Here is a 21,156-nt window from a genome sequence, read left to right as displayed (position 1 = left end):
CTAGAAACTCCATTCACACTTTTTATTATTCAGCTTACTGTGGAGACACATGCTTGAACTTTTTACTTTGAAATGTTTTGTAGTTCCTGAGTTATTTAACTTAAACGCCCAATGCATTCTCTATGGCAATAGCACAAATTTTGGCATGCTACTAGTCCTACATACTTACACCTAGCAACCCCATTCTAGCCTACTTAGGTTCATCTTACGGTGGACATGTTTGCCTGAAAAGGAATCTTTGAAATGTTTCATAGTTTTAGAAATATAGTGCTTTCAAATTTGAGACATTTACAATGGGGCTCAATGGCAGACATTGGCACGTCAAAAAAGCACTTTCACCTAGAAACTCCATTCACACTTTTTATTATTCAGCTTACTCTGGAGACACATGCTGGAACTTTTGACTTTGAAATGTTTTGTAGTTTCTGAGTTATTTAACTTAAACGCCCAATGCATTCTCAATGGCAATAGCACAAACTTTGGCATGCTACTAGTCCTACATACTTACACATAGCAACCCCATTCTAGCCTACTTAGGTTCATCTTACGGTGGACATGTTTGCCTGAAAAGGAATCTTTGAAATGTTTCATAGTTTTAGAAATATAGTGCTTTCAAATTTGAGACATTTACAATGGGGCTCAATGGCAGACATTGGCACGTCAAAAAAGCACTTTCACCTAGAAACTCCATTCACACTTTTTATTATTCAGCTTACTGTGGAGACACATGCTGGAACTTTTTACTTTTAAATGTTTTGTAGTTCCTGAGTTATTTAACTTAAACGCCCAATGCATTCTCTATGGCAATAGCACAAACTTTGGCATGCTACTAGTCCTACATACTTACACCTAGCAACCCCATTCTAGCCTACTTAGGTTCATCTTACGGTGGACATGTTTGCCTGAAAAGGAATCTTTGAAATATTTCATAGTTTTAGAAATATAGTGCTTTCAAATTTGAGAAATGTACAATGGGGCTCAATGGCAGATATTGGCACATCAAAAAAGCACTTTCACCTAGAAACTCCATTCACACTTTTTATAATTCAGCTTACTGTGGAGACACATGCTGGAACTTTTTACTTTGAAATGTTTTGTAGTTCCTGAGTTATTTAACTTAAACGCCCAATGCATTCTCTATGGCAATAGCACAAACTTTGGCATGCTACTAGTCCTACATACTTACACATAGCAACCCCATTCTAGCCTACTTAGGTTCATCTTACGGTGGACATGTTTGCCTGAAAAGGAATCTTTGAAATGTTTCATAGTTTTAGAAATATAGTGCTTTCAAATTTGAGACATTTACAATGGGGCTCAATGGCAGACATTGGCACGTCAAAAAAGCACTTTCACCTAGAAACTCCATTCACACTTTTTATTATTCAGCTTACTGTGGAGACACATGCTGGAACTTTTTACTTTGAAATGTTTTGTAGTTCCTGAGTTATTTAACTTAAACGCCCAATGCATTCTCAATGGCAATAGTACAAACTTTGGCATGCTACTAGTTCTACATACTTACACATAGCAACCCCATTCTAGTCTACTTAGGTTCATCTTATGGTGGACATGTTTGCCTGAAAAGGAATCTTTGAAATGTTTCATAGTTTTAGAAATATAGTGCTTTCAAACTTGAGACATTTACAATGGGGGTCAATGGCAGATTTTGGCAAGTAAAGATTTGAGTGGGGTTTGAACCCACAACCACCAGATCATGCAGCCAGTGTGCTAAGTCACTGACCTACTTGCTACCTGCCACAATGCAGTCTGCTGTTCCCTTTGAGTAACAACATTGATACAAAAATAAAATACAAAAAATAAAATAACAGGAGATTTGTCTATTGTTTCTTTTGCTGTTGTTAGGGTTATCTGTTAGACGTTCAAATGTTTATGAACCACAATGGAAACAAGTCTCTGGCTCTTCTGTCATTATCTTCGGCCTTTTGTGAACAGCATGCACAGTGGCTCACTGTGTACAGAGCCTGCCTGGGAATCAGGAGGCTGCAGGTTCAAGTCCTGGCTCTGAAAATCATGAAAAAAATAACATACTATAGTATGCTGTCTGAAACTATGATCTATAGTAGGCCAATTTCATGATTTTCAAATCCTCCTAAATCACGAAAAACGACATACTACCTAATATGCCGTCCGAAACCATGAACTATAGTATGTCGTTTTTTCATGATTTTCATCATTTTTTTAAATCCTTCAAAATCATGAAAAACGACATACTATAGTATGTCGTTTTTTCATGATTTTCATCATTTTTTTAAATCCTTCAAAATCATGAAAAACGACATACTATAGTATGTCTTCTGAAACCATGAACTTTAGTATGTTGTTTGTTCATGATTTTCATCATTTTTTAAAAACCTGTGACGAAAAAGTGTGACGAAAAAGTGTGACGAAAAAGTGTGACGAAAAAGTGTGACCATGGGCTATAGTCCATTGTCTCGAGTGATTTTCGTCTTTTTTTCAAATCCTCAAAAATGTAGATAAATGGCGTGCTATAGTATTCTGTCCGATATGGGCTATAGCCCATGGTAAAAAATGATGAAAAACAAGGATTTGAAAAAAAGACGAAAATCACTCCGAGACCATGGGCAGAAATCATTATGTAATAAATAGACTTGAGTACAAACACAGTAGGGAACCTGGGGGTTATCTATGAAAAGACAACACAATGAGCAGAAAATTAAAATAAACCATGTAAATACAACAAATTGAGCAGAGCACTCCAGGGACTTGAACCCCGTTCTGGTAAACCAGAAGTACCACACCAGTGCCTTAGTTTGTTTTGTTGTAGTTTACAGGTACAGTTTTTTAAAAAATTCTCAAATCCTGCAAAATCATGAAAAACGGCATGCGGTCCGAAACCATGGACTATAGTATGTCGTTTTTTCATGATTTTCAGCTTTTTTTCAAATCCTCCAAAATCACGAAAAACGACATGCTATAGTATGCCGTCCGAAATCAAATATGAGAAATGTATAACTTTGGCATGCTACTAGTCCTACATACTTACACCTAGAAACCCCATTCAAACCTATTTAGGTTCGTCTTACGGTGGACATGTTTGCCTGAAAAAGAATCTTTGAAATGTTTCATAGTTTTAGAAATATAGTGCTTTCAAATTTGAGGCATTTACAATGGGGCTCAATGGCAGACATTGGCACGTCAAAAAAGCACTTTCACCTAGAAACTCCATTCACACTTTTTATTATTCAGCTTACTGTGGAGACACATGCTGGAACTTTTGACTTTGAAATGTTTTGTAGTTTCTGAGTTATTTAACTTAAACGCCCAATGCATTCTCAATGGCAATAGCACAAACTTTGGCATGCTACTAGTCCTACATACTTACACATAGCAACCCCATTCTAGCCTACTTAGGTTCATCTTACGGTGGACATGTTTGCCTGAAAAGGAATCTTTGAAATGTTTCATAGTTTTAGAAATATAGTGCTTTCAGATTTGAGAAATTTACAATGGGGCTCAATGGCAGACATTGGCACTTCAAAAAAGCACTTTCACCTAGAAACTCCATTCACACTTTTTATTATTCAGCTTACTGTGGAGACACATGCTGGAACTTTTGACTTTGAAATGTTTTGTAGTTTCTGAGTTATTTAACTTAAACGCCCAATGCATTCTCTATGGCAATAGCACAAACTTTGGCATGCTACTAGTCCTACATACTTACACATAGCAACCCCATTCTAGCCTACTTAGGTTCATCTTACGGTGGACATGTTTGCCTGAAAAGGAATCTTTGAAATGTTTCATAGTTTTAGAAATAGAGTGCTTTCAAATTTGAGACATTTACAATGGGGCTCAATGGCAGACATTGGCACGTCAAAAAAGCACTTTCACCTAGAAACTCCATTCACACTTTTTATTATTCAGCTTACTGTGGAGACACATGCTGGAACTTTTTACTTTGAAATGTTTTGTAGTTCCTGAGTTATTTAACTTAAATGCCCAATGCATTCTCTATGGCAATAGCACAAACTTTGGCATGCTACTAGTCCTACATACTTACACCTATTAACCCCATTCTAGCCTACTTAGGTTCATTTTACGGTGGACATGTTTGCCTGAAAAGGAATCTTTGAAATGTTTCATAGTTTTAGAAATATAGTGCTTTCAAATTTGAGACATTTACAATGGGGCTCAATGGCAGACATTGGCACGTCAAAAAAGCACTTTCACCTAGAAACTCCATTCACACTTGTTATAATTCAGCTTACTGTGGAGACACATGCTGGAACTTTTTACTTTGAAATGTTTTGTAGTTTCTGAGTAATTTAACTTAAACACCCAATGCATTCTCAATGGCAATAGCACAAACTTTGGCATGCTACTAGTCCTACATACTTACACCTAGAAACCCCATTCAAACCTATTTAGGTTCATCTTATGGTGGACATGTTTGCCTGAAAAGGAATCTTTGAAATGTTTCATAGTTTTAGAAATATAGTGCTTTCAAATTTGAGAAATGTATAATGGGGCTCAATGGCAGCTATATCATCATGGCCAGTATCATGGCCAGTGTCATGGTCAGTATTATGTCAGTATCATGGCAGTAACAATGTCAGTATCAAGGACACAGTACACTAGGATGTCAGTATCATGGTCGGTATTGTGTCAGTATCATGGTCGGTATTGTGTCAGTATCATGGTCAGTATTATGTCAGTATCCTGTCAGTATCTTATCAGTATCATGGTCAGTATCATGTTCGGGATCATGTCAGTATCTGGTCAGTATCATGTCAGTGTCACTATATTGCCAGTATGTAGGACCTGCAGGAATTCGTTTTACTCAAGGTGTGAGAGCATGAAACAGCACACAAAAAAAAACCAATCAGCTAATCAGCTAACCCAACATTAGCTGATTAGCTGCCAATATCAAATAGCTGACAATATCAACATGGAAACCATGTGTGTGCTTAATGTCCACTGATCCAGGTTTTGATCTGATCCAGTATCATTAACCCCCCTATCCCTCCCTCTCTTTCCCACTCCCCCTCTTCTCCCGGTATATCTCTTCTCTCCCTTCCTCTCTCTTTCCCGTTTGTATGTTTTTGTTTTACCTCTGGAGTAAAGAGTAATGAATATCTGGACGTGCAGAAGTGAGTACATGCAGAGGCTGTGGACGAAGAATGGACAGCTATACAGACAGACAGACAGACAGACAGACACGTCCTGTTCCTGTCCCATCACTTCCTGTCCTGTCTGTTCTCTGTCTGTTTTCAGGCTCAGGCCTGACGATGCGTTCAAGCCCACCTCTAGAGACATTTTTATTTTATGTTTGAATGTGGAATTATGTCATGGACAGCCTTGGTTTTCTGTTATTTAATTGCTCTCAACTAGTCAAACCAAAACAACAACAACACCACCAACAGCACCCTTCCCCATTTCAGCTTTGGCTTACTTATTGTATATCCTGGAACATATTTTCGTTGCTATGCAACTCGAGCTCCATGGACATTGTGTGAGAAAGGATTTGAGCGCTTCATGACATAACTCTGCCGCACCGACCTCCGTCACAGCTCCAAGGACTTAACACGCGAGCCCCGTAAACTGCTGATGATCCATAGAACCATAATGTCACTTAATTATAAGCATAATTTATACTCCGTAGTGCGACATGAACAAATCTACAAGCTAACAATGCGTCTCGTGTGACGTGTTTGTAGCTTGTAGATCTGTTCTTGTCGGGTATCGACACCATCGTGCGATGGAGTAGGTTCGATATATTAAGCTTAACTCTGACCAGGGACTTTTTATAGCCAATCAACTGCCACCTCAGGCACACCGATCACTGAAGAGTGGCCTTAAATGGCTCTTTATTATGTACATATATTCTATTCTTTGTATATATACATACCATATTTGTCTTTATTTAAAATAACCTAAAAGAAAGAAAGTAAATACAAGGTCAGACTATAGAGTGTTTTTTTCCAGTGCTCTTTACAGAGCAAGATACTTAGCTATTGTGCCCAAACCCTTGTGCTTTGGTCAGTCGTGGTTTCTGCTTTGCCTAAAGACTAAATTACACCAAAGATCACTGATTTTCAGTGAGTAACACCATATCAAAGTTTAGATGAGGCTTAAGTCTGTACACTGTAAACCTGGGAGTCTGCTGCCCCCTGTAGGGGAATACTGCCTCCTGCAGCCCAATCACCTGCTTCTGATGTTTTGTTTGAAAAATCATATTTTTTGCTGATGCAGTAGGTTTTCTTTATCCGTTCATACAAAATGCTCATTCAGTACCTGACCCTAGCTTTTGTTATTATTATGGGAAATAAAGATATTTTGTGGAATGGTCATTTCTGTAGACTATTCTAGAGTAGAATAGTGAATTGCGTATTCACAGTTGCCATTTTGTTAATGTAGAAGGACTTATTGTTTCTTGAAGTCATACTTTATATCTAATAATTTTCTTTCTTCTGTCATCCACAAGATTCAACATAGCATAACTGTAGCATACATAATCAGGGTAGAGCATTGCCACCACTCTAGTTTCATGTACAGGTAGCCTTATGAATTCAGTTTTAAGAATTAGGGAAACCCCTTTGTCCCAAAGAATTGTAACTTCCATGTGCACTGATTTATTTGTAATTATTATTTTATGTATTTGTGTTGTTTTGTGAAACAGTAGTTTTGTTGTTGCTTTTGAGTATGTGAAACAAAACGTTTTGTTGAAGGACAATTTTATGACTGACAATGTTATATTTGTTTGTTTGTTTGTTTGTTTTGGATGATGAATAATAATAAGGCAGACAGACTATTGGCTCATGCAGAACATGGGTCAAGACATGACAGGCTACCTTATTAGGAGTGATAAATGTTTCTTTACTTCTTTTAGTTGGATCCCTGATAGGGCTGGGAAATAATATCAGTATCGTGATATGAGACTAGATATGGTCCGGGATGATATGGTAAGTGTTGTCTTTTCCTGGTTTTAATCATTTTATATTTTCAGAAATGGTCAAAAATGGCAGATCTACACACAAAATGTGTAGTTTTTAGATCTTTTTGAAAGGTATGTTTTTTTATGTTCTTGAAAAAAGGTAATTTTGTTTTTTATGTTCTTTAAATTCTATAATGTTATGTCACCATATTATCTGTTAAAAAAACAAAGAAAAAAAAACATTGTGATATTTGATGTTGTCCAGACACATTCACTGTGACAGGTTACTGCTCAGTTTGGCACATTGCCTTATATTGATGTCATTTTGCAACCAAAATGACATTATGAAATAGAAGATTTGTGTCTGCGTAAAGGACTACTCCTCTGACTACTAACATGACTCACAGGAGACGCTGGCTGTGACAATATGCTACCTTTTAAGTTTTGTGAAGGATACTGTAGCATGTGAAAAATCCTCTGTCAGTCAGTCTGAGATTATGAAAAGTGCCTCACGTTTCTCCACACAGTAACCCTTACCTACGGGTCCATTTGGTTCCATACACTGAGTATTTTACTATGCATTGATGATATTCAACTAGTGTTCAAGTAGGACCAAATATAAAGCAGATACTGTAAAAAGAAAAAATGTAAATAAACATTACATACATAACATAGTGTGAACATCACATTTATGACAATCAACCATCAAACCATGTTCTGTTCTGGAAATATTCTAACTTTTATTCAGCCCATGTTTTGGTGTTTTGCAGTTATCAATGTTAATTTTGGATTTCTGAAACCAGTACATTGCCGTTTAATGCATATTATTTGTAAACTGAATTAATTTCAGGACAAGTATTTTGGAGCAAACTGAACGTTTGTAAAGTAATTTTTGAAAGCAAATGCCAAATAAAAAAATGACTGTTAAAATCTAAATAAAAAATACAAGCAGACTGTTGAATATATATATACAAATAAAACACCTCTTTTAATGTTCTATTCCTAATAGTATGATGATTAATTTAGTAAGAACTACTAAATGATCTCAGTTTTGTTCTTAGCAATCTCACATATTATTTAGTATAAGTAGTAGTATTTAGCAGTGTTCAGATCATGTAAACATCACACTGAGCCACCATGATGCTCAAATAGGGCTATAGCTTTCTTTCTTCCTCAATAACGAATTGAAATTAACTAGATATAAATTGCAGCTCATTTTCCAGTCCCAGGCAAATACAAATGCATTTAGGCCTATCCCGTGCGACACACACACACACACACACACACACACACACACACACACACACACACACACACACACACACACACACACACACACACACACACACACACACACACTCCCCAACCTGTAATATATTACAACAGTGATTATTACTTTATTACTTACTACACAAAGTCAATGGCTTTTGCTTTTCATTTTATTAACAGCACTGACACTGTGCATATTTCCAAAGTGATATGAGCTTTTAAAAACCATCAAAAAAGTTAATGAAACGCAACATGGCAACATATAGAACAGCATCTCCCTCTTCTGGTAGAAAGCTGAACTACAGCCCACTGTGGGCCCAGACCTTAGAGTATTATCTAAGGCCCAGTCGCCCAGACGAGTTCTATTAACAGGTAACAGAGCTGGTAATGCATCGGATTATCTCCGAGGGATGAGGGATCTGGTCTAGGATCAGTTTTCTTTTTTATCTTCCTTTCAAACCTGAGGCATGTTCCTCGACCGTCAACCTGCTACTCTCAGAGGTCCCCGATGCCACTGTGACGTCACATGGGCAAGAGAAGAAATGAACACAAGCAATACTGAAACTGTCTCGCATTCAGAGATTCAAGAGGTACACTGAGCAATACCTATGTATACTCTGTTCAAAAACAAGGCCTTATTGTACACACGCTGAAGAGCTTTGCTAAGAACTCTAAACATATGGCACTGCTCACAGAATTATTCACAAAACGAAACAATAAAACCTTTGGAACAAAAACAAATAAAAAGTCTGACAATGTATTGTACAGGAATGCAAAAATGAAATAAAACATAGCTGTTTATTTTTATATCAGTAACTTTATACATTTTTTTCTCTTTCCTTTAAAGTGACAGTATCAAAGCACAAATTGGTATAAATTGTGCAAAAAGAAAAAGTTGATAATAATGATAATACAAAACAATGACATGTGCATGTCTTCTCGTTCTCAGAACATGGACAAAGACACCGATACAGTATTTATGATCTGAGGGAGTGCTTAAAAAAGAAAAGTCCCCATCCATCCAATGTCCATTTGCAAACCACGCATTCAAACACTCTCACTGTTGTTTTTTTGTTTGTTTGTTACATTTTTTTTAATCAAGGCAACTAGGAAGAAAAACTATAGAGCACGTCTTGACAGCATAGAGAGAGACGACAGCATTGTACACCTATATAAGCTCCAACAAAGGGCTGATAAGCCGAACCTCTCATTAACATTCTTCACATGCTGGGAGAGGTGAACAATAACGCCCCCTGTGTTCACTCATAGTACCTGAATAATTCATCCTGTTAAAAAAAAAGAAAAAAAAAAGAGTGCAAGTTACAACGTGACAAAACGACAAGCTACTTGTGTGTGTGACTTCAATGAGTGGATTTTGTTTTAGCTACAGAGTGTTGCATGAATCAGTGGTTCTCAGACGTTTTTCCTCGTCAACGACCCCCAGATTAATATGCATGCATTATTAGTCCGCAGACCCTCAGTCACCAGACAATATTCTGTGCCAGGGGACCCACATAGGCTAAATGATAGTTAGGAACCAAAGGGGCCTGTAACTCAGAATCAAATGAACATTGATTTTACAATATAAATTGAATACAAATTCCATTAAATGGGGGTCCGTAGCTTAATGCATGTCAAACTTTGGGCCCTTGAAATGAAAATGGTTGAAAAAGTCTTTTCAAATGGGGGTCCACGGGCTAATTATTGTCAATCTGGGGGTCCTTCACATGAAAAACTTTGAGAACCACTGATCTAGGTAAGTGAGTAATGAATGCTTAATTGCGACTGTAGGTCGCATTTATATTTGTAATATTTATGTTGTGCAACGGCGTCGCTTGCCAAAGCTCACGTAAGCTTTGGGGATCTGCCGTCCTCGGCAAGCAACACCGCGTTGTGCCTCAAAGTAGCCTATAAATGAGGCTTCAGTGTCCGAGTGAGTGTCCAGACCGGGAGACAGTTTTGGAAATTTGAATCGCATTTGAAACCATCCAGGCTTGTGGTTCAAATCTGATTCACAAAAAAATGAAAATAAAATAAAATAAATACAGTTTCCAAGTGTTTATCCCTTATTGTTCAGACATGAAACAAAAAAAACAAGCTGATTCAACTCTTGTCTCTGGACAGGGCTAGCCTTGCATAGCGATACTAATATCACTGCGTGGATATTAGTCTCGTCCCTCTCAGTATTAGCTTAATTATTTTCTGCAATGTCTCGCCCCATATTTGCATGCTGGGCCCTGGTTGGTTATAGCCTGGTTCCAGACGAATCCGGTTGGCCGTCACCACTTCGGCCGTGAAGTCCTCCCACAATTGAGAGGAGCCAGACTGTCTGCCAGGGGCAAATTATGCATTGCAAAGGCAGATGAAGGCAGGCTATGCAAGGCTAGGACAGGGCAAACATCAGATCTGAGCTGCCAGTATGAAACTAATACCAATGTGAGCACAATGCAATGTGCTCACTATCAGAGGAGGGGTCTAAGTCTTTGATGAGGGTCCTATAACTCTAGCAGGGACAGCCAGGGTGAAACTGAGCCACGTCTAGGTACTGCACATATTATTCCTGAGTTACTTCTTAATAATGCTTAATTTATAATGCATGGCAAAACAGCTGCCGCTTACCGACCACAACTCATCCTGGAGCCAACAGCATGGACCATGGATTATCAATTAGGCTTTACAATTGTCCCAAATACTGATAAAGAAATAAAACAAAAAGAAAACTCATGAGCGAATATTAAAATAAAAGTAAAGAAAACACCATAGTGACCATGCTAGTCTCCCTTTCACTGAGTCACATTATAGAGATGGATCTTAGGTTAAAAACAAAAAACAAATCATAACGTTTTTGTTAAATAGTTAAAGCTCTAGAGTATATTCTTATAGTAATGTTGCTATAGAGCATGGTTCTTCAACAGGGGGTCCAGGGCCACCAAATTTGTTTTTTAACATTAACCACTTGAACCCTAGCATACCTATTCTGAGGGAACATTAGCCGAAAAGGTTAAATGGCTGAAATAAACAGAAAACATTGATTTACACTGATGATAGTGCTGTCAAACAAGTCTATGAAACCATCTATGAGTTCAATCTGCAACCCAATTTCATATAATATATAGTGGGGGTCCCTGCTTCATCTTTCTCTCTCAGATAAGGGTTCCTAGAGGCTTAAAAAACGTTGAATACCTCAGAGTCTGAGTGTATGTTCAGTAACGGGAGTCTCCCTGTCTCTCAAGCACTTTAATAAACAGAAAATACATTTTCACGTGGGTTAACAATTCTCCAGGAGAGGGTACCCATTCATCAGCTTCAATTTCATATTGGGTCGAGTTCCAATTTTGTCTGCTTATTTCTTTGTCTCATCCCTTTCTGTATCCTGTGTGAGTTCTCTCTCCCGTTTGGATAAAAATTATATCCTGACCCGGAAATGCATTTTATGTTTATTAAAGAGCTGAAGAGACAGAGACAGACGCCTGTTAACAAACACAAACAGCAATGATTACTATCAGAATTTAGAGCTTTTTAACACTCATTCTAACAAACACATATCACTTAATGCACCTTTAAACCACACTTGTGGGTGGGGCTCGTTTCCTATGTCATGCGTTATTCGCTCTTCCAAGAAATGTCATTTTATGAGGCAACATCCACTATGTTGAAACTTTATACTGTATAAAAAAAAGAAAGGGGTTTTATTTTAAAAGCTGCAGGTTCACGAGCCGCTTGTGTAAATTTCAAGTATGCTACATTACTGACTGAAGGAATACCAGTGATACTGTCACTTTAAAAAAAACAACCCAAAAACAAAACAAAACATAGAACAGATAGACGGTTAAACACAAATATTCACAAATGTACATTTAAGGCTTAATTGTTTAGCACTAACAATAGTAGCAGCAGTGAAGCACTTCCGAATGAATTATAATAACAATAATTATGATCATATTACAATAATATATTATCAAAGTAAATCAATAACAAATATTTGTTTTTAACTTTCCCTCCAGTTGTTTACAGCAGTGGTTCCCAAACATTTTAGCCCGTGACCCAAAAGAGAGATTAGACGTTTGCCCGGGACCCAAACTAGTGAAAATAGCAGATCTACAAGCTCACAACGCTGCGTTTTGCGGCGCGTTGTGAGCTTGTAGATCAGCTATTTTCACTACTTCGTTAACATTTGTTTTCTTTTATGTCTTCCTGAAATTACTGAAATTATTTTGGGGAAAAATGTAGGAGACAATAAAGGGACCCCACAAATGGGTCCCGACCCACTGTTTGGGAACCAGTTGTTTACACAAACAGCTGGCCTGGGCAGGAGAAAATAACCCCAAGACACCCAGAACCACTTGCTGCATCAACAGAGGAGCACAGAATGAGAAACATTTCACCTGACAAAGGTCATAGTATAGAGCGCCCCCGTCCTGTCTGGGTAACTTCAGTACGTCCAATAGTCGCTAAAAGGTCACATGATTTCACGCGCTCCATCGCTACACGCCAGTCCCCAGGCCACGTGGGCTGAGAGCGAGTCGGAGAGGTTTGGAATCTGTGTGTACGACTGCACTGTTGACCGTACATTCATGGAATCTGTGTGTGTACGACTGCACTGTTGACCGCACATTCATGGAATCTGTGTGTGTACGACTGCACTGTTGACCGCACATTCATGTAAGAACGAGAAGAGAAGAGGGGGGGGAGGGGGTTAAGCCAGATTTGTACGTCGACGACGCACAAGTATAGTCGACCTACAAGCTCATAACGTGATGCGGATGCGAGCTTGGAGGTCTGCTATTTTGGGAGCGTGCGACAGAGCATAAGTTTGGCTTTAGTTGGAACGCATGCACGCACACACACTTACCATACTTATGAATACAATTTTTTGCATTTCTTTGTGATTATACGTAGTTAATACGTAGTTACAAATTGCAGATCTATTTTTCGGTGTGCGACACACTGGGGCACAACTAAGTATAAACTGACCATGACTCCAACGCCAAAACCTACCCTCTAACCTCATTTGACTTTCACAAGTATAGTAAGCGCGACACACACACACACACACACACACACACACACACACACACACACACACACACACACACACACACACACACACACACACACACACACACACACACACACACACACACACACACACACACACACACACACACACACACACACACACACACACACACACACACACACACACACACACACACACAGTTTGTATCTGGAACTGATGTCATGCTGATGTGAAAAAGACAAGAGAACAAAAATAACATCAGAACTGCATGTATGCTCTCATAAAAAAGGGAAAAAATAGAGAAAAAAGTACCAAGGTAACATTTGAAATCCAAGGTGGTCACAGATTGAAAAACATCCAAACTTCTGCAGAAAAAAAACTAACAAAAAATAAAACGCGCATTATGACCCTTCTCTTCCTTACAGGGACCTCAAGGCTGAACTCATTTTCACATACTGTATATGTACGTATATATATATTATACACATTTAATATATATTTACTCATATATTAAATTTTCATATAGACAGACCTTTTTTGTTTTGTTTCGTTTGTTTCATTTCGTTTGTGAGGTGATGGTTATATATATTTTTTCCCCCGCAAGAGGCTTCTTAACGGTGGAACATCGTCGAATCGTCTTCTAGAGGTTATGTAGAAAACTTCACTGGGGTTAATCCAGTCATCACTGTTCCACAAACACACATACACACGCACACACACACACACACACACACGCGCACGCTCTCACCTGGTCTGACCGAGGTGTACTGTGGGGGAGGGAGGGTGCGAGGGGGGGCTGTAGCACAGTTTAGAGGCCAGACCGTGAAAAGCGCATCATGGAGTGCAGGGACAGAATCGGCCAGCCAGCCAGTTAAGAGATTGAAACCACATGAACGCTAGCGTCCCTATTCTGGGAGTGGACATCGGGCGATAGAAAAGGCGATCTACAAGCTGACAGCGCGTCGCAGCGTGACTCAATGTAAGAACCACATCAGTGACATAGTCCTTCCTGTAGGACTCATACAGGGGAAAAGCCTTTTACTTAATACACTTTGTGGAAAAGGCTACACTCAGTTTGCAGCAGTTTGTAGGCTATATATTACGTCCACAATAAGGACGCTAGGGTTAAAGTGTTCAAATCCAGGGGGGGGGGCTTGACCGATCCTGGCCAATCTGGGACTAGAGCAGTGGTTCCCAAAACGTTTTTAGCCTGTGACCCAAAAGATAAATGTGATGTCTCCACGGGACCTCTAAACTAGTGTGATGTCTCCACGGGACCTCTAAACTAGTGTGATGTCTCCACGGGACCTCTAAACTAGTGTGATGTCTCCACGGGACCTCTAAACTAGTGTGATGTCTCCACGGGACCTCTAAACTAGTGAAGATAAATGTGATGTCTCCACGGGACCTCTAAACTAGTGAAAATAGCTGATCTACAACGCGTTGTGAGCTTGTAGATTGGCAATTTTCACTACTTCTTAAACATTTGTTTTCTAATTTATGGAATTTATTAGATTTGTCTTTGATTTCTTATTTCAATTTATTTATTTATTTATTTTTATTTGTTTATTACTGAAAAAAAGAAAGAAAAGAAAATTGCATTTAGTTTTTAATTCATGAAAATGTTTGCTTTTTGGGAATGTTTTTTGAAAATGTTTAGAAATAATAATAATTAAAAACAAAATGTAGCAAATAAAGAATAAAGGGACCCATAAAAATGCGTCTGCGACCCACAATGCCCCACGGTCTGGGAACCACTGCACTAGAGCACAAACGACAGAGAGAGAGAGAGAGAGAGAGAGAGAGAGAGAGAGAGAGATCCAGAAGAGTGTGCTATGTAAGAATGTGGGCTGTGGAGGGAATGGAGACAAACTCGCGCAGGATATTCTTGGCCATTTCGACATTGTTCTGTGCAATCATCAGGGCTTTCTGGATGTCCTGCTGCGAGTAGCCCTGGCTCATCAGCAGCTCGATCTCACTGCTGATCTGTGGGTTGACCCCTACACCGTGACCTCCCCCCGCCCCCCCGCCGGGGGGTCCGAGCATGGCGGGCGGGACGGGGCTGGGCCGACGCTCTGAGTTGAACCGCCTGGGCAAGGGCTTGGGGGGTCTCTCCGGGGCTTCGCCCGAATCCGAGAACGCTGGGGGGGAGAGAGAAAGAGGCGACGAGTTGTTATTTATTTAATCATCTTGTCCATCTTGTCTCTTCTTGTCCACGTTTTGTGTTTAATCGAGATAAAAGCACACACGGAACCACACTCAAGGATGGATACAAATCTTGGAAAGATTTGGAAACATTACTTTTCGCCTACAATAGGGGAGGCAGATGGTTACCGCTTAAAACCCACCAGCCGCACAAGCGTTAAGTGCACGCACGCATGCCGAATTCTCTCTACTCCAAGTTGCAGAATTCAGCCGTTCTCACCGGGCGCGCATGGACGCTACACTCGCACATGGTTTTTCCACTCTGGACGCATTCTCTTGAAATGCATTGACCAGACGCCCTGCTGTGCTGTATATTTGTTAAATAGATATTTAACAAATGAAGTATTAACAAGAGCTTGTGAATAGATAATAACTACTGACTTACCGCAGCCGTCTCCAGCGCAAAACGTTATATTGTGATATTTGGGAGAAATTCAGTAGGCTGCATTCTGCGCTGATCACGGCTACTGTTTTGACAGTGCTGAGTGCTCTGATTAAAACGTGATTTTATCCCTTTCAATGCATTGACGGCCTTGGAAACAGGTGTGTTACTGTACATCACTAGACTTACGCGCCACGGCTCCAACATCCGAATCTATCGACAGGCGGCTGAAGGCCGCCGTGGTGGAGGAGGAGCATGAGGATGAAGAGGACGAAGAGGAGCAGGTGGACCCCCCCAGGTCAGACAGGGTCCGTCGGCCCGGGGCTAAAGCCTTGGGGATGTCGTAGCTGTTCTCCTCCTCCTCCTCCTCCTCACCGTCCTCTGCCGTGGTGGTGGGACCGTTGGTCAGCACCAGAGGGAGCGCCAGAGGGGGCAGCTCAGAATAATCTAAAGAGGACACATGAGAGAGAATTGTGGTGTAAATCAAATTCAGTGCAAAACACAATGATTGGTTGGTCCTTAAAAAACAGAACATGGCAAATGGTGTTTATTTAAACACTGACTGACTACCATGGACGTCCCTGGACGACATACCAGAGGACATGTGGACTTTATTTCCTCATTACAGTTAGATTGCTCTGCTGTCGGGAAGAAACCACTTAACTTCAAACATTTTTTCAGGAAATGAAGAAAACCAATTTTGAAACAAAGCAATACTGCCTCCTCAAAGTTGGTATTGTGACTTTATATTGTCAATATTACTTGCATGAGGGGGAGAGAGGTGGTGGAGTTAGCTTTATTAGCAGACAGTTTGAGGGTCCAATGGAGTTAAGAGCTTTTGTCCGAAGCACTTTACAAATTTTCATTGGTTCAATATTGTGTTCAATAGCACTGATTTATGAAAAAAATTAATAAAATCAAAAACCTCACAAATGGAGTTTCCTCCCGACAGCAACGATTTATTTTGGCTTGGACACACCTGCCATATATAGGGCAGTAAATACAGTAAAACGCGCCACTGAGATGAAGGATGAAAAAGAAAGGTACCTGAATCAGCCTGTTGCTGCACCGAGGCTGTGAGGGCCTGAGCCTGGATGTTGTACATGGCTTCATACATCTGAGGTTCATTCTCCAGGTCAGCCAGTGTTAGCCTAAAACACAACAGAAAAACACACGTCAAATCCACATAATAAAACAACCTATAAGAAACATTTGCCACGTTCAACGTGGACCACAGATTGTACGATACCGGCCATCTTGGTGCCATCCCAGATGATACTAAAGCCGCCCTTTAAAAAAGGTACTGGGCAGCTTCTATTGTAGACTACTTAGTACTGGTCTCCCCTCGCCGTCCATTCCGAGGTGTTTTGGAGGGAGAGCGTTTGACTTGGAAATATATTCACCGACTTCCATGATCAACGCACTACTCACCGGGAGAGCAAGAGCCTGCAGACAGCGCAGAGGCTTCAAAAACAGAGCTGCCCGCCGTTCACTCCAGTCATCGCGTTTTTTTCTTTTCTGTATGTAAAACATCCAGTTTAAAATCACACTAGTTTAACTTTAAAGCTCCCAAGACTCATTTGATCAATGGCGCAACGTTTCGACCTTATATACAGCATGTCTTCATCAGAGCTCAAGAAGCTGATGTTAGACAGGAATTTGTGGAGGGCAGCGATCCAGGAATCCAGAGTTGGTGTTGGCTAGACCTCACTCTCACTTGCAGTAACCAACCGTCTTCATCAGGCAAATGACACTCAAAGATCATTGCACCACTGACACGAAGCGACAATCTGCACGTTTCAGGTCTATCCCGATGGAGTGAGGTTGGTGCAGCGATGACAGAACTACAATAAAGATGGTGCACATCTTAGTGTCCCCATCTTCTTCAAATAACTTTATTGGCCGTGTCAAGAGTACAGGGAGATCACCTCCAACGGATCAACGTATTCTACCATACAGATTGGTTAACCCATTAAGACCTCCTGAGACCAGATTCTATGAATACATTCAATTAAATTCTTAAATTCAATCCTATCCTATAGAAAACCTGTTTCATCAGTTGTGCTCAAACCTTTTCATGTCAAGAACCCCCAGAATTATCTGTATTTGGCCACGGACCATTTGAGTTTAAAACGTTTGCTGTGAAAGAATAACATATTCAAAGATTTGCACACATTAAAAATAGCAGTGCCACGCTATGAGCTTGTAGATCTGCTATTTTTCAACAGCTACAGCTTAAGTTTAAAATAATGGTTAGTGTGGTGAAGTGGTGAAAAGCTAAGGTGACACAGATGCGTTCCGACCAGGCCTTAATGGTTAAAACAACGTTTTATTCATTAAAACTGTAGCTTTAAAAAGACCCAAGTATGCTATCAATGTCATCTAGCAGAGATCTAAAGAATTCACACACATTGAGGTTACTAGTGCTAACATTCTGTTATGTTATGTTACCTTGAGCCGAGCGGGCAGGGCTGAGGAGGAGCCTGGAGGAGGAGGGGTGCCGGAGGTTGCCTGGGGACCACCGGGGAGGTCTCTCCTACTGGGCTGGGGGAGGCCATCATGGCAGGTTGCAGGACGGGACGGGACGAGGGGATCATGTACTCGGACTCCTCGTCGGTCTCGCCGTCCTCCGCTGCCGTCACGGGCCTCAGGCTGGGAGGCAGACTGAGCACAGGGCGGGCCATGGACCAGTTAACCACTTTAGCCATTAAGACCCGAGGACCTGATTCTACAAATGTATTTTAAATACATGTGGTGTTCAATCTTTTCCCTGTCAAGGACCCCAAGAAATTATCTGTAATTGGCAGATCCCCATCTGAAAATAGTTTGTCCCAGGGACCTCCCCAGAACAAAATAATAATGTGCACCCTGGCGTGTAGCTTAAAGCACAATGGACCTAAATTAGTACAGTAAATGTACTTGAGAACACCAACATAAAAAATAAATGTTACACTTCATTTTACAATCAAAAACATATTTTTGTCATGTGGAATTTAGATTCTTCCCAAATTCCCTGCTAGAAATCCATTCACTTAGCCTGTTAGGGACTTTTGCAATCGCTGTCTGGTGGGTGTCAGTGTGTCCTCTCCTCCCAAATTACCATATTTTTCCCCGTTCATCTATTCTACACAACAGTATAAACAACAGAGGAGATGCAGAGCAGTTGGAGGGAGGTGGAGGATGGTACAGTACCGTGAGGCCATGGCATAGATGGCGTTGGCCGAGGCGGAGGGCTTCACTTTGGGGCAGTCGTAGTCTGGACACGCGGATGCTGCAAAGTTCTGGAATGGAAGCAAACGGAGATCATTCCCGAGGACAAGACAGGCCACAGGGGTCTTTGACGAGTTTGGCGGGTCTGTAGAGACTGTACAAATGGAACCATTCTGTTCCATTTGTACAGTCTCTGATTGGGGTCCCCGGGATTTAAAAAAAATGTCACATGGGCGTCGGTAGCCTAATCAATGGATATTAACCCATTCTGGGCGGGAACCCCTTTTGGTGTTTTAAGCATTATGTTATACTTTAGCTATTGAAAAATAGCAGATCTACAAGCTCATACCGCGCTACGAGCTTGTAGGTCTGCTATTTTTGAAAAATCGTGAAAATGCGGCACAGATCTTTGAATGTATATTCTTTCAGAGCAATTTTAACTCAAATCTTTGCTTCTGAGGGGTTCCTGGAATAACATATTTCCAGATGGGGGTCGGTGGCCGATTACATATAATTTTTGGAGTCCTTGACATGAAATATTGAGCACCACTGATACAGAAACATGAGGTATTTCAGAAAACTGTCAGGATTTAGAAGACATTTTAAAAATGTCGACGTCAGGCCAAAATGGGTTCAATTGAAAAGGTTGAGAATCGCTGGTCAAACCCGAAGGCCACACTAAGTGTGTTCCTCTCACCAGCTGGTGGTCCAGGCTGTTGTTCCTCTGCGGGTCCATTCTAATGTCCAGGGCCGAGGGCAGTGCCAGGGGGAGGGAGTGTCTGTTGGACAGCTCTCGGACGCCGCTGCGAACGTCACCTCCCAGCAGGCCGCCGGACCCCTGCGTAGACGAAGACGACGATGAAGAGGAGGAGGAGGAGGGGGCGGCGGAAGAAGAAGAAGTAGAAGATGCGGACGAAGTGGAGGCGGGGGCCTTGGGCACGGGCCTGGAGTTCCATTCAGTGGCGCCGGCGGCGGCCAGGGGCCTGTTGGGGGGCACCGGGGCCATCTTGTCCCGGTTGGGGGGCTCGCCGGGGGTGCAGGGCAGCGGCCGCCTCTGGAGCCGCCCGTCGGGGCCCACCAACGCCGGCCCGGCCGAGTGGGGCCGGTCCGGAGGAGGGGGTGGGGGGAGGTCCCTCAGGGACGGCGGCAGCGGGAGAGGCTTGTCTTTGTGGTGCGACGCCACCTGCAGGCGGTGGGGCAGAACGACCACGACCATGTGAGGAGGATGGAAAGAGGGAAGGAAACCACTTAGGAAATAGTATGAGAACTAAACATCATCAGAATGCTGCATTTACAGGAGTGCTGCCCGTGGCTTTCTTACCATGTCTGATGAAGAGAAAACCAACAGAGGTGGAAAAAAATATCTATTAGGTCTGCGACTTTCCATAATTACTCTATTGATTCGTTTTTGAATAATCAAAAGGCACATTGTATTAATACCGGTACTTTAGATTTATTTTATTTATCAATGAATAGGTGAACTTTAGCCCTATTTTATACCTGGTCCCACAGTGTCTTTCAATTCAAACATAGTGAAAATAGATCATCAAGTTCACAACATAGATCAGCTATTTTCACTATTTCATGAACAATTCTAAATAGCTTGTAGATCAGAAATTATCTCTATTTGTGCGTCTTTCTTCTTTTTTTCTGAGCTTAAGGCAGTATTTTAAAGAACCATACTGGTGTTACTACAATCATTTCATTTGTATTGTCAACACAAAACAGACATAAATCTACACCATTTCCCCCCAAATTACTTTATTACATTTTGTCTACTATCTGTTCTATTTCATAAAGTTGAAGTTGGGGGGGGTCTGTGTGTGTGTGTGTGTGTTAGGGCATTAAGCAACTAGTCGACTAGTTTACTAGTCGACTAGTAAATCCACTAGTCGACCTTGCTGGTACTAGTCGACTAGTTGATAAAAAAAAAAAAAAAAAAAAAAAAAAAAAGTTATAGTCACCAATGTACACAGTTTTTAAATGTACAAATATTATTTCCAAAAAGAAAAAAAGAAAAAAACGTTTTTGTTTTGTTTTGTTTTTTTAAACATAAAAGGTGGTTTAACAACTAGTCGACTAGTAAACTAGGCAACTAGTCAACTAGTAAAAATGACTAGAAGTGAATGCCCTAGTGTGTGTGTGTGTGCC

The 21,156-nt window shown here is 40.7% G+C and overlaps 2 protein-coding genes across 7 annotated transcripts in view; one reads left to right on the top strand and one right to left on the bottom strand.

Moving 5' to 3' along the window:
- The window catches only part of mcamb (melanoma cell adhesion molecule b), a 79,346-nt gene extending 72,337 nt beyond the window's left edge, over positions 1-7,009 (top strand). For 4 of the 5 annotated variants that reach the window (XM_079514156.1, XM_079514155.1, XM_079514153.1 and 1 more), the window contains one exon: positions 5,110-7,009. In XM_079514156.1, the coding sequence (XP_079370282.1) occupies positions 5,110-5,139 (30 nt within the window). In that variant the 3' untranslated portion in view covers positions 5,140-7,009. Of the gene's footprint in view, positions 1-5,104 lie in introns of all 5 variants that reach the window. The other variant, XM_079514154.1, reaches the window with a different exon arrangement.
- Positions 7,010-8,344: 1,335 nt separating this feature from the next.
- The window catches only part of cbl (Cbl proto-oncogene, E3 ubiquitin protein ligase), a 68,199-nt gene continuing 55,387 nt past the window's right edge, over positions 8,345-21,156 (bottom strand). Inside the window, exons 11-17 of one of the 2 annotated variants that reach the window (XR_013791076.1) lie at positions 19,703-20,188; positions 18,988-19,076; positions 18,247-18,459; positions 16,843-16,946; positions 15,985-16,242; positions 14,577-15,349; positions 8,345-14,456 (exon numbers count right to left, since the gene is read on the bottom strand). Coding sequence is in view for 1 of the 2 variants with exons in the window: in XM_079513457.1 (XP_079369583.1) it covers positions 15,042-15,349; positions 15,985-16,242; positions 16,843-16,946; positions 18,247-18,459; positions 18,988-19,076; positions 19,703-20,188 (1,458 nt within the window). In the remaining variant the exon portion in view is untranslated. Of the gene's footprint in view, positions 15,350-15,984; positions 16,243-16,842; positions 16,947-18,246; positions 18,460-18,987; positions 19,077-19,702; positions 20,189-21,156 lie in introns of both variants that reach the window. The other variant, XM_079513457.1, reaches the window with a different exon arrangement.

Source organism: Electrona antarctica, assembly GCF_951216825.1.
Source record: "Electrona antarctica genome assembly, chromosome: 11".
NCBI classification, from domain to species: Eukaryota; Metazoa; Chordata; class Actinopteri; order Myctophiformes; family Myctophidae; genus Electrona; species Electrona antarctica.
This window is presented reverse-complemented; position numbering and strand designations above follow the sequence as displayed.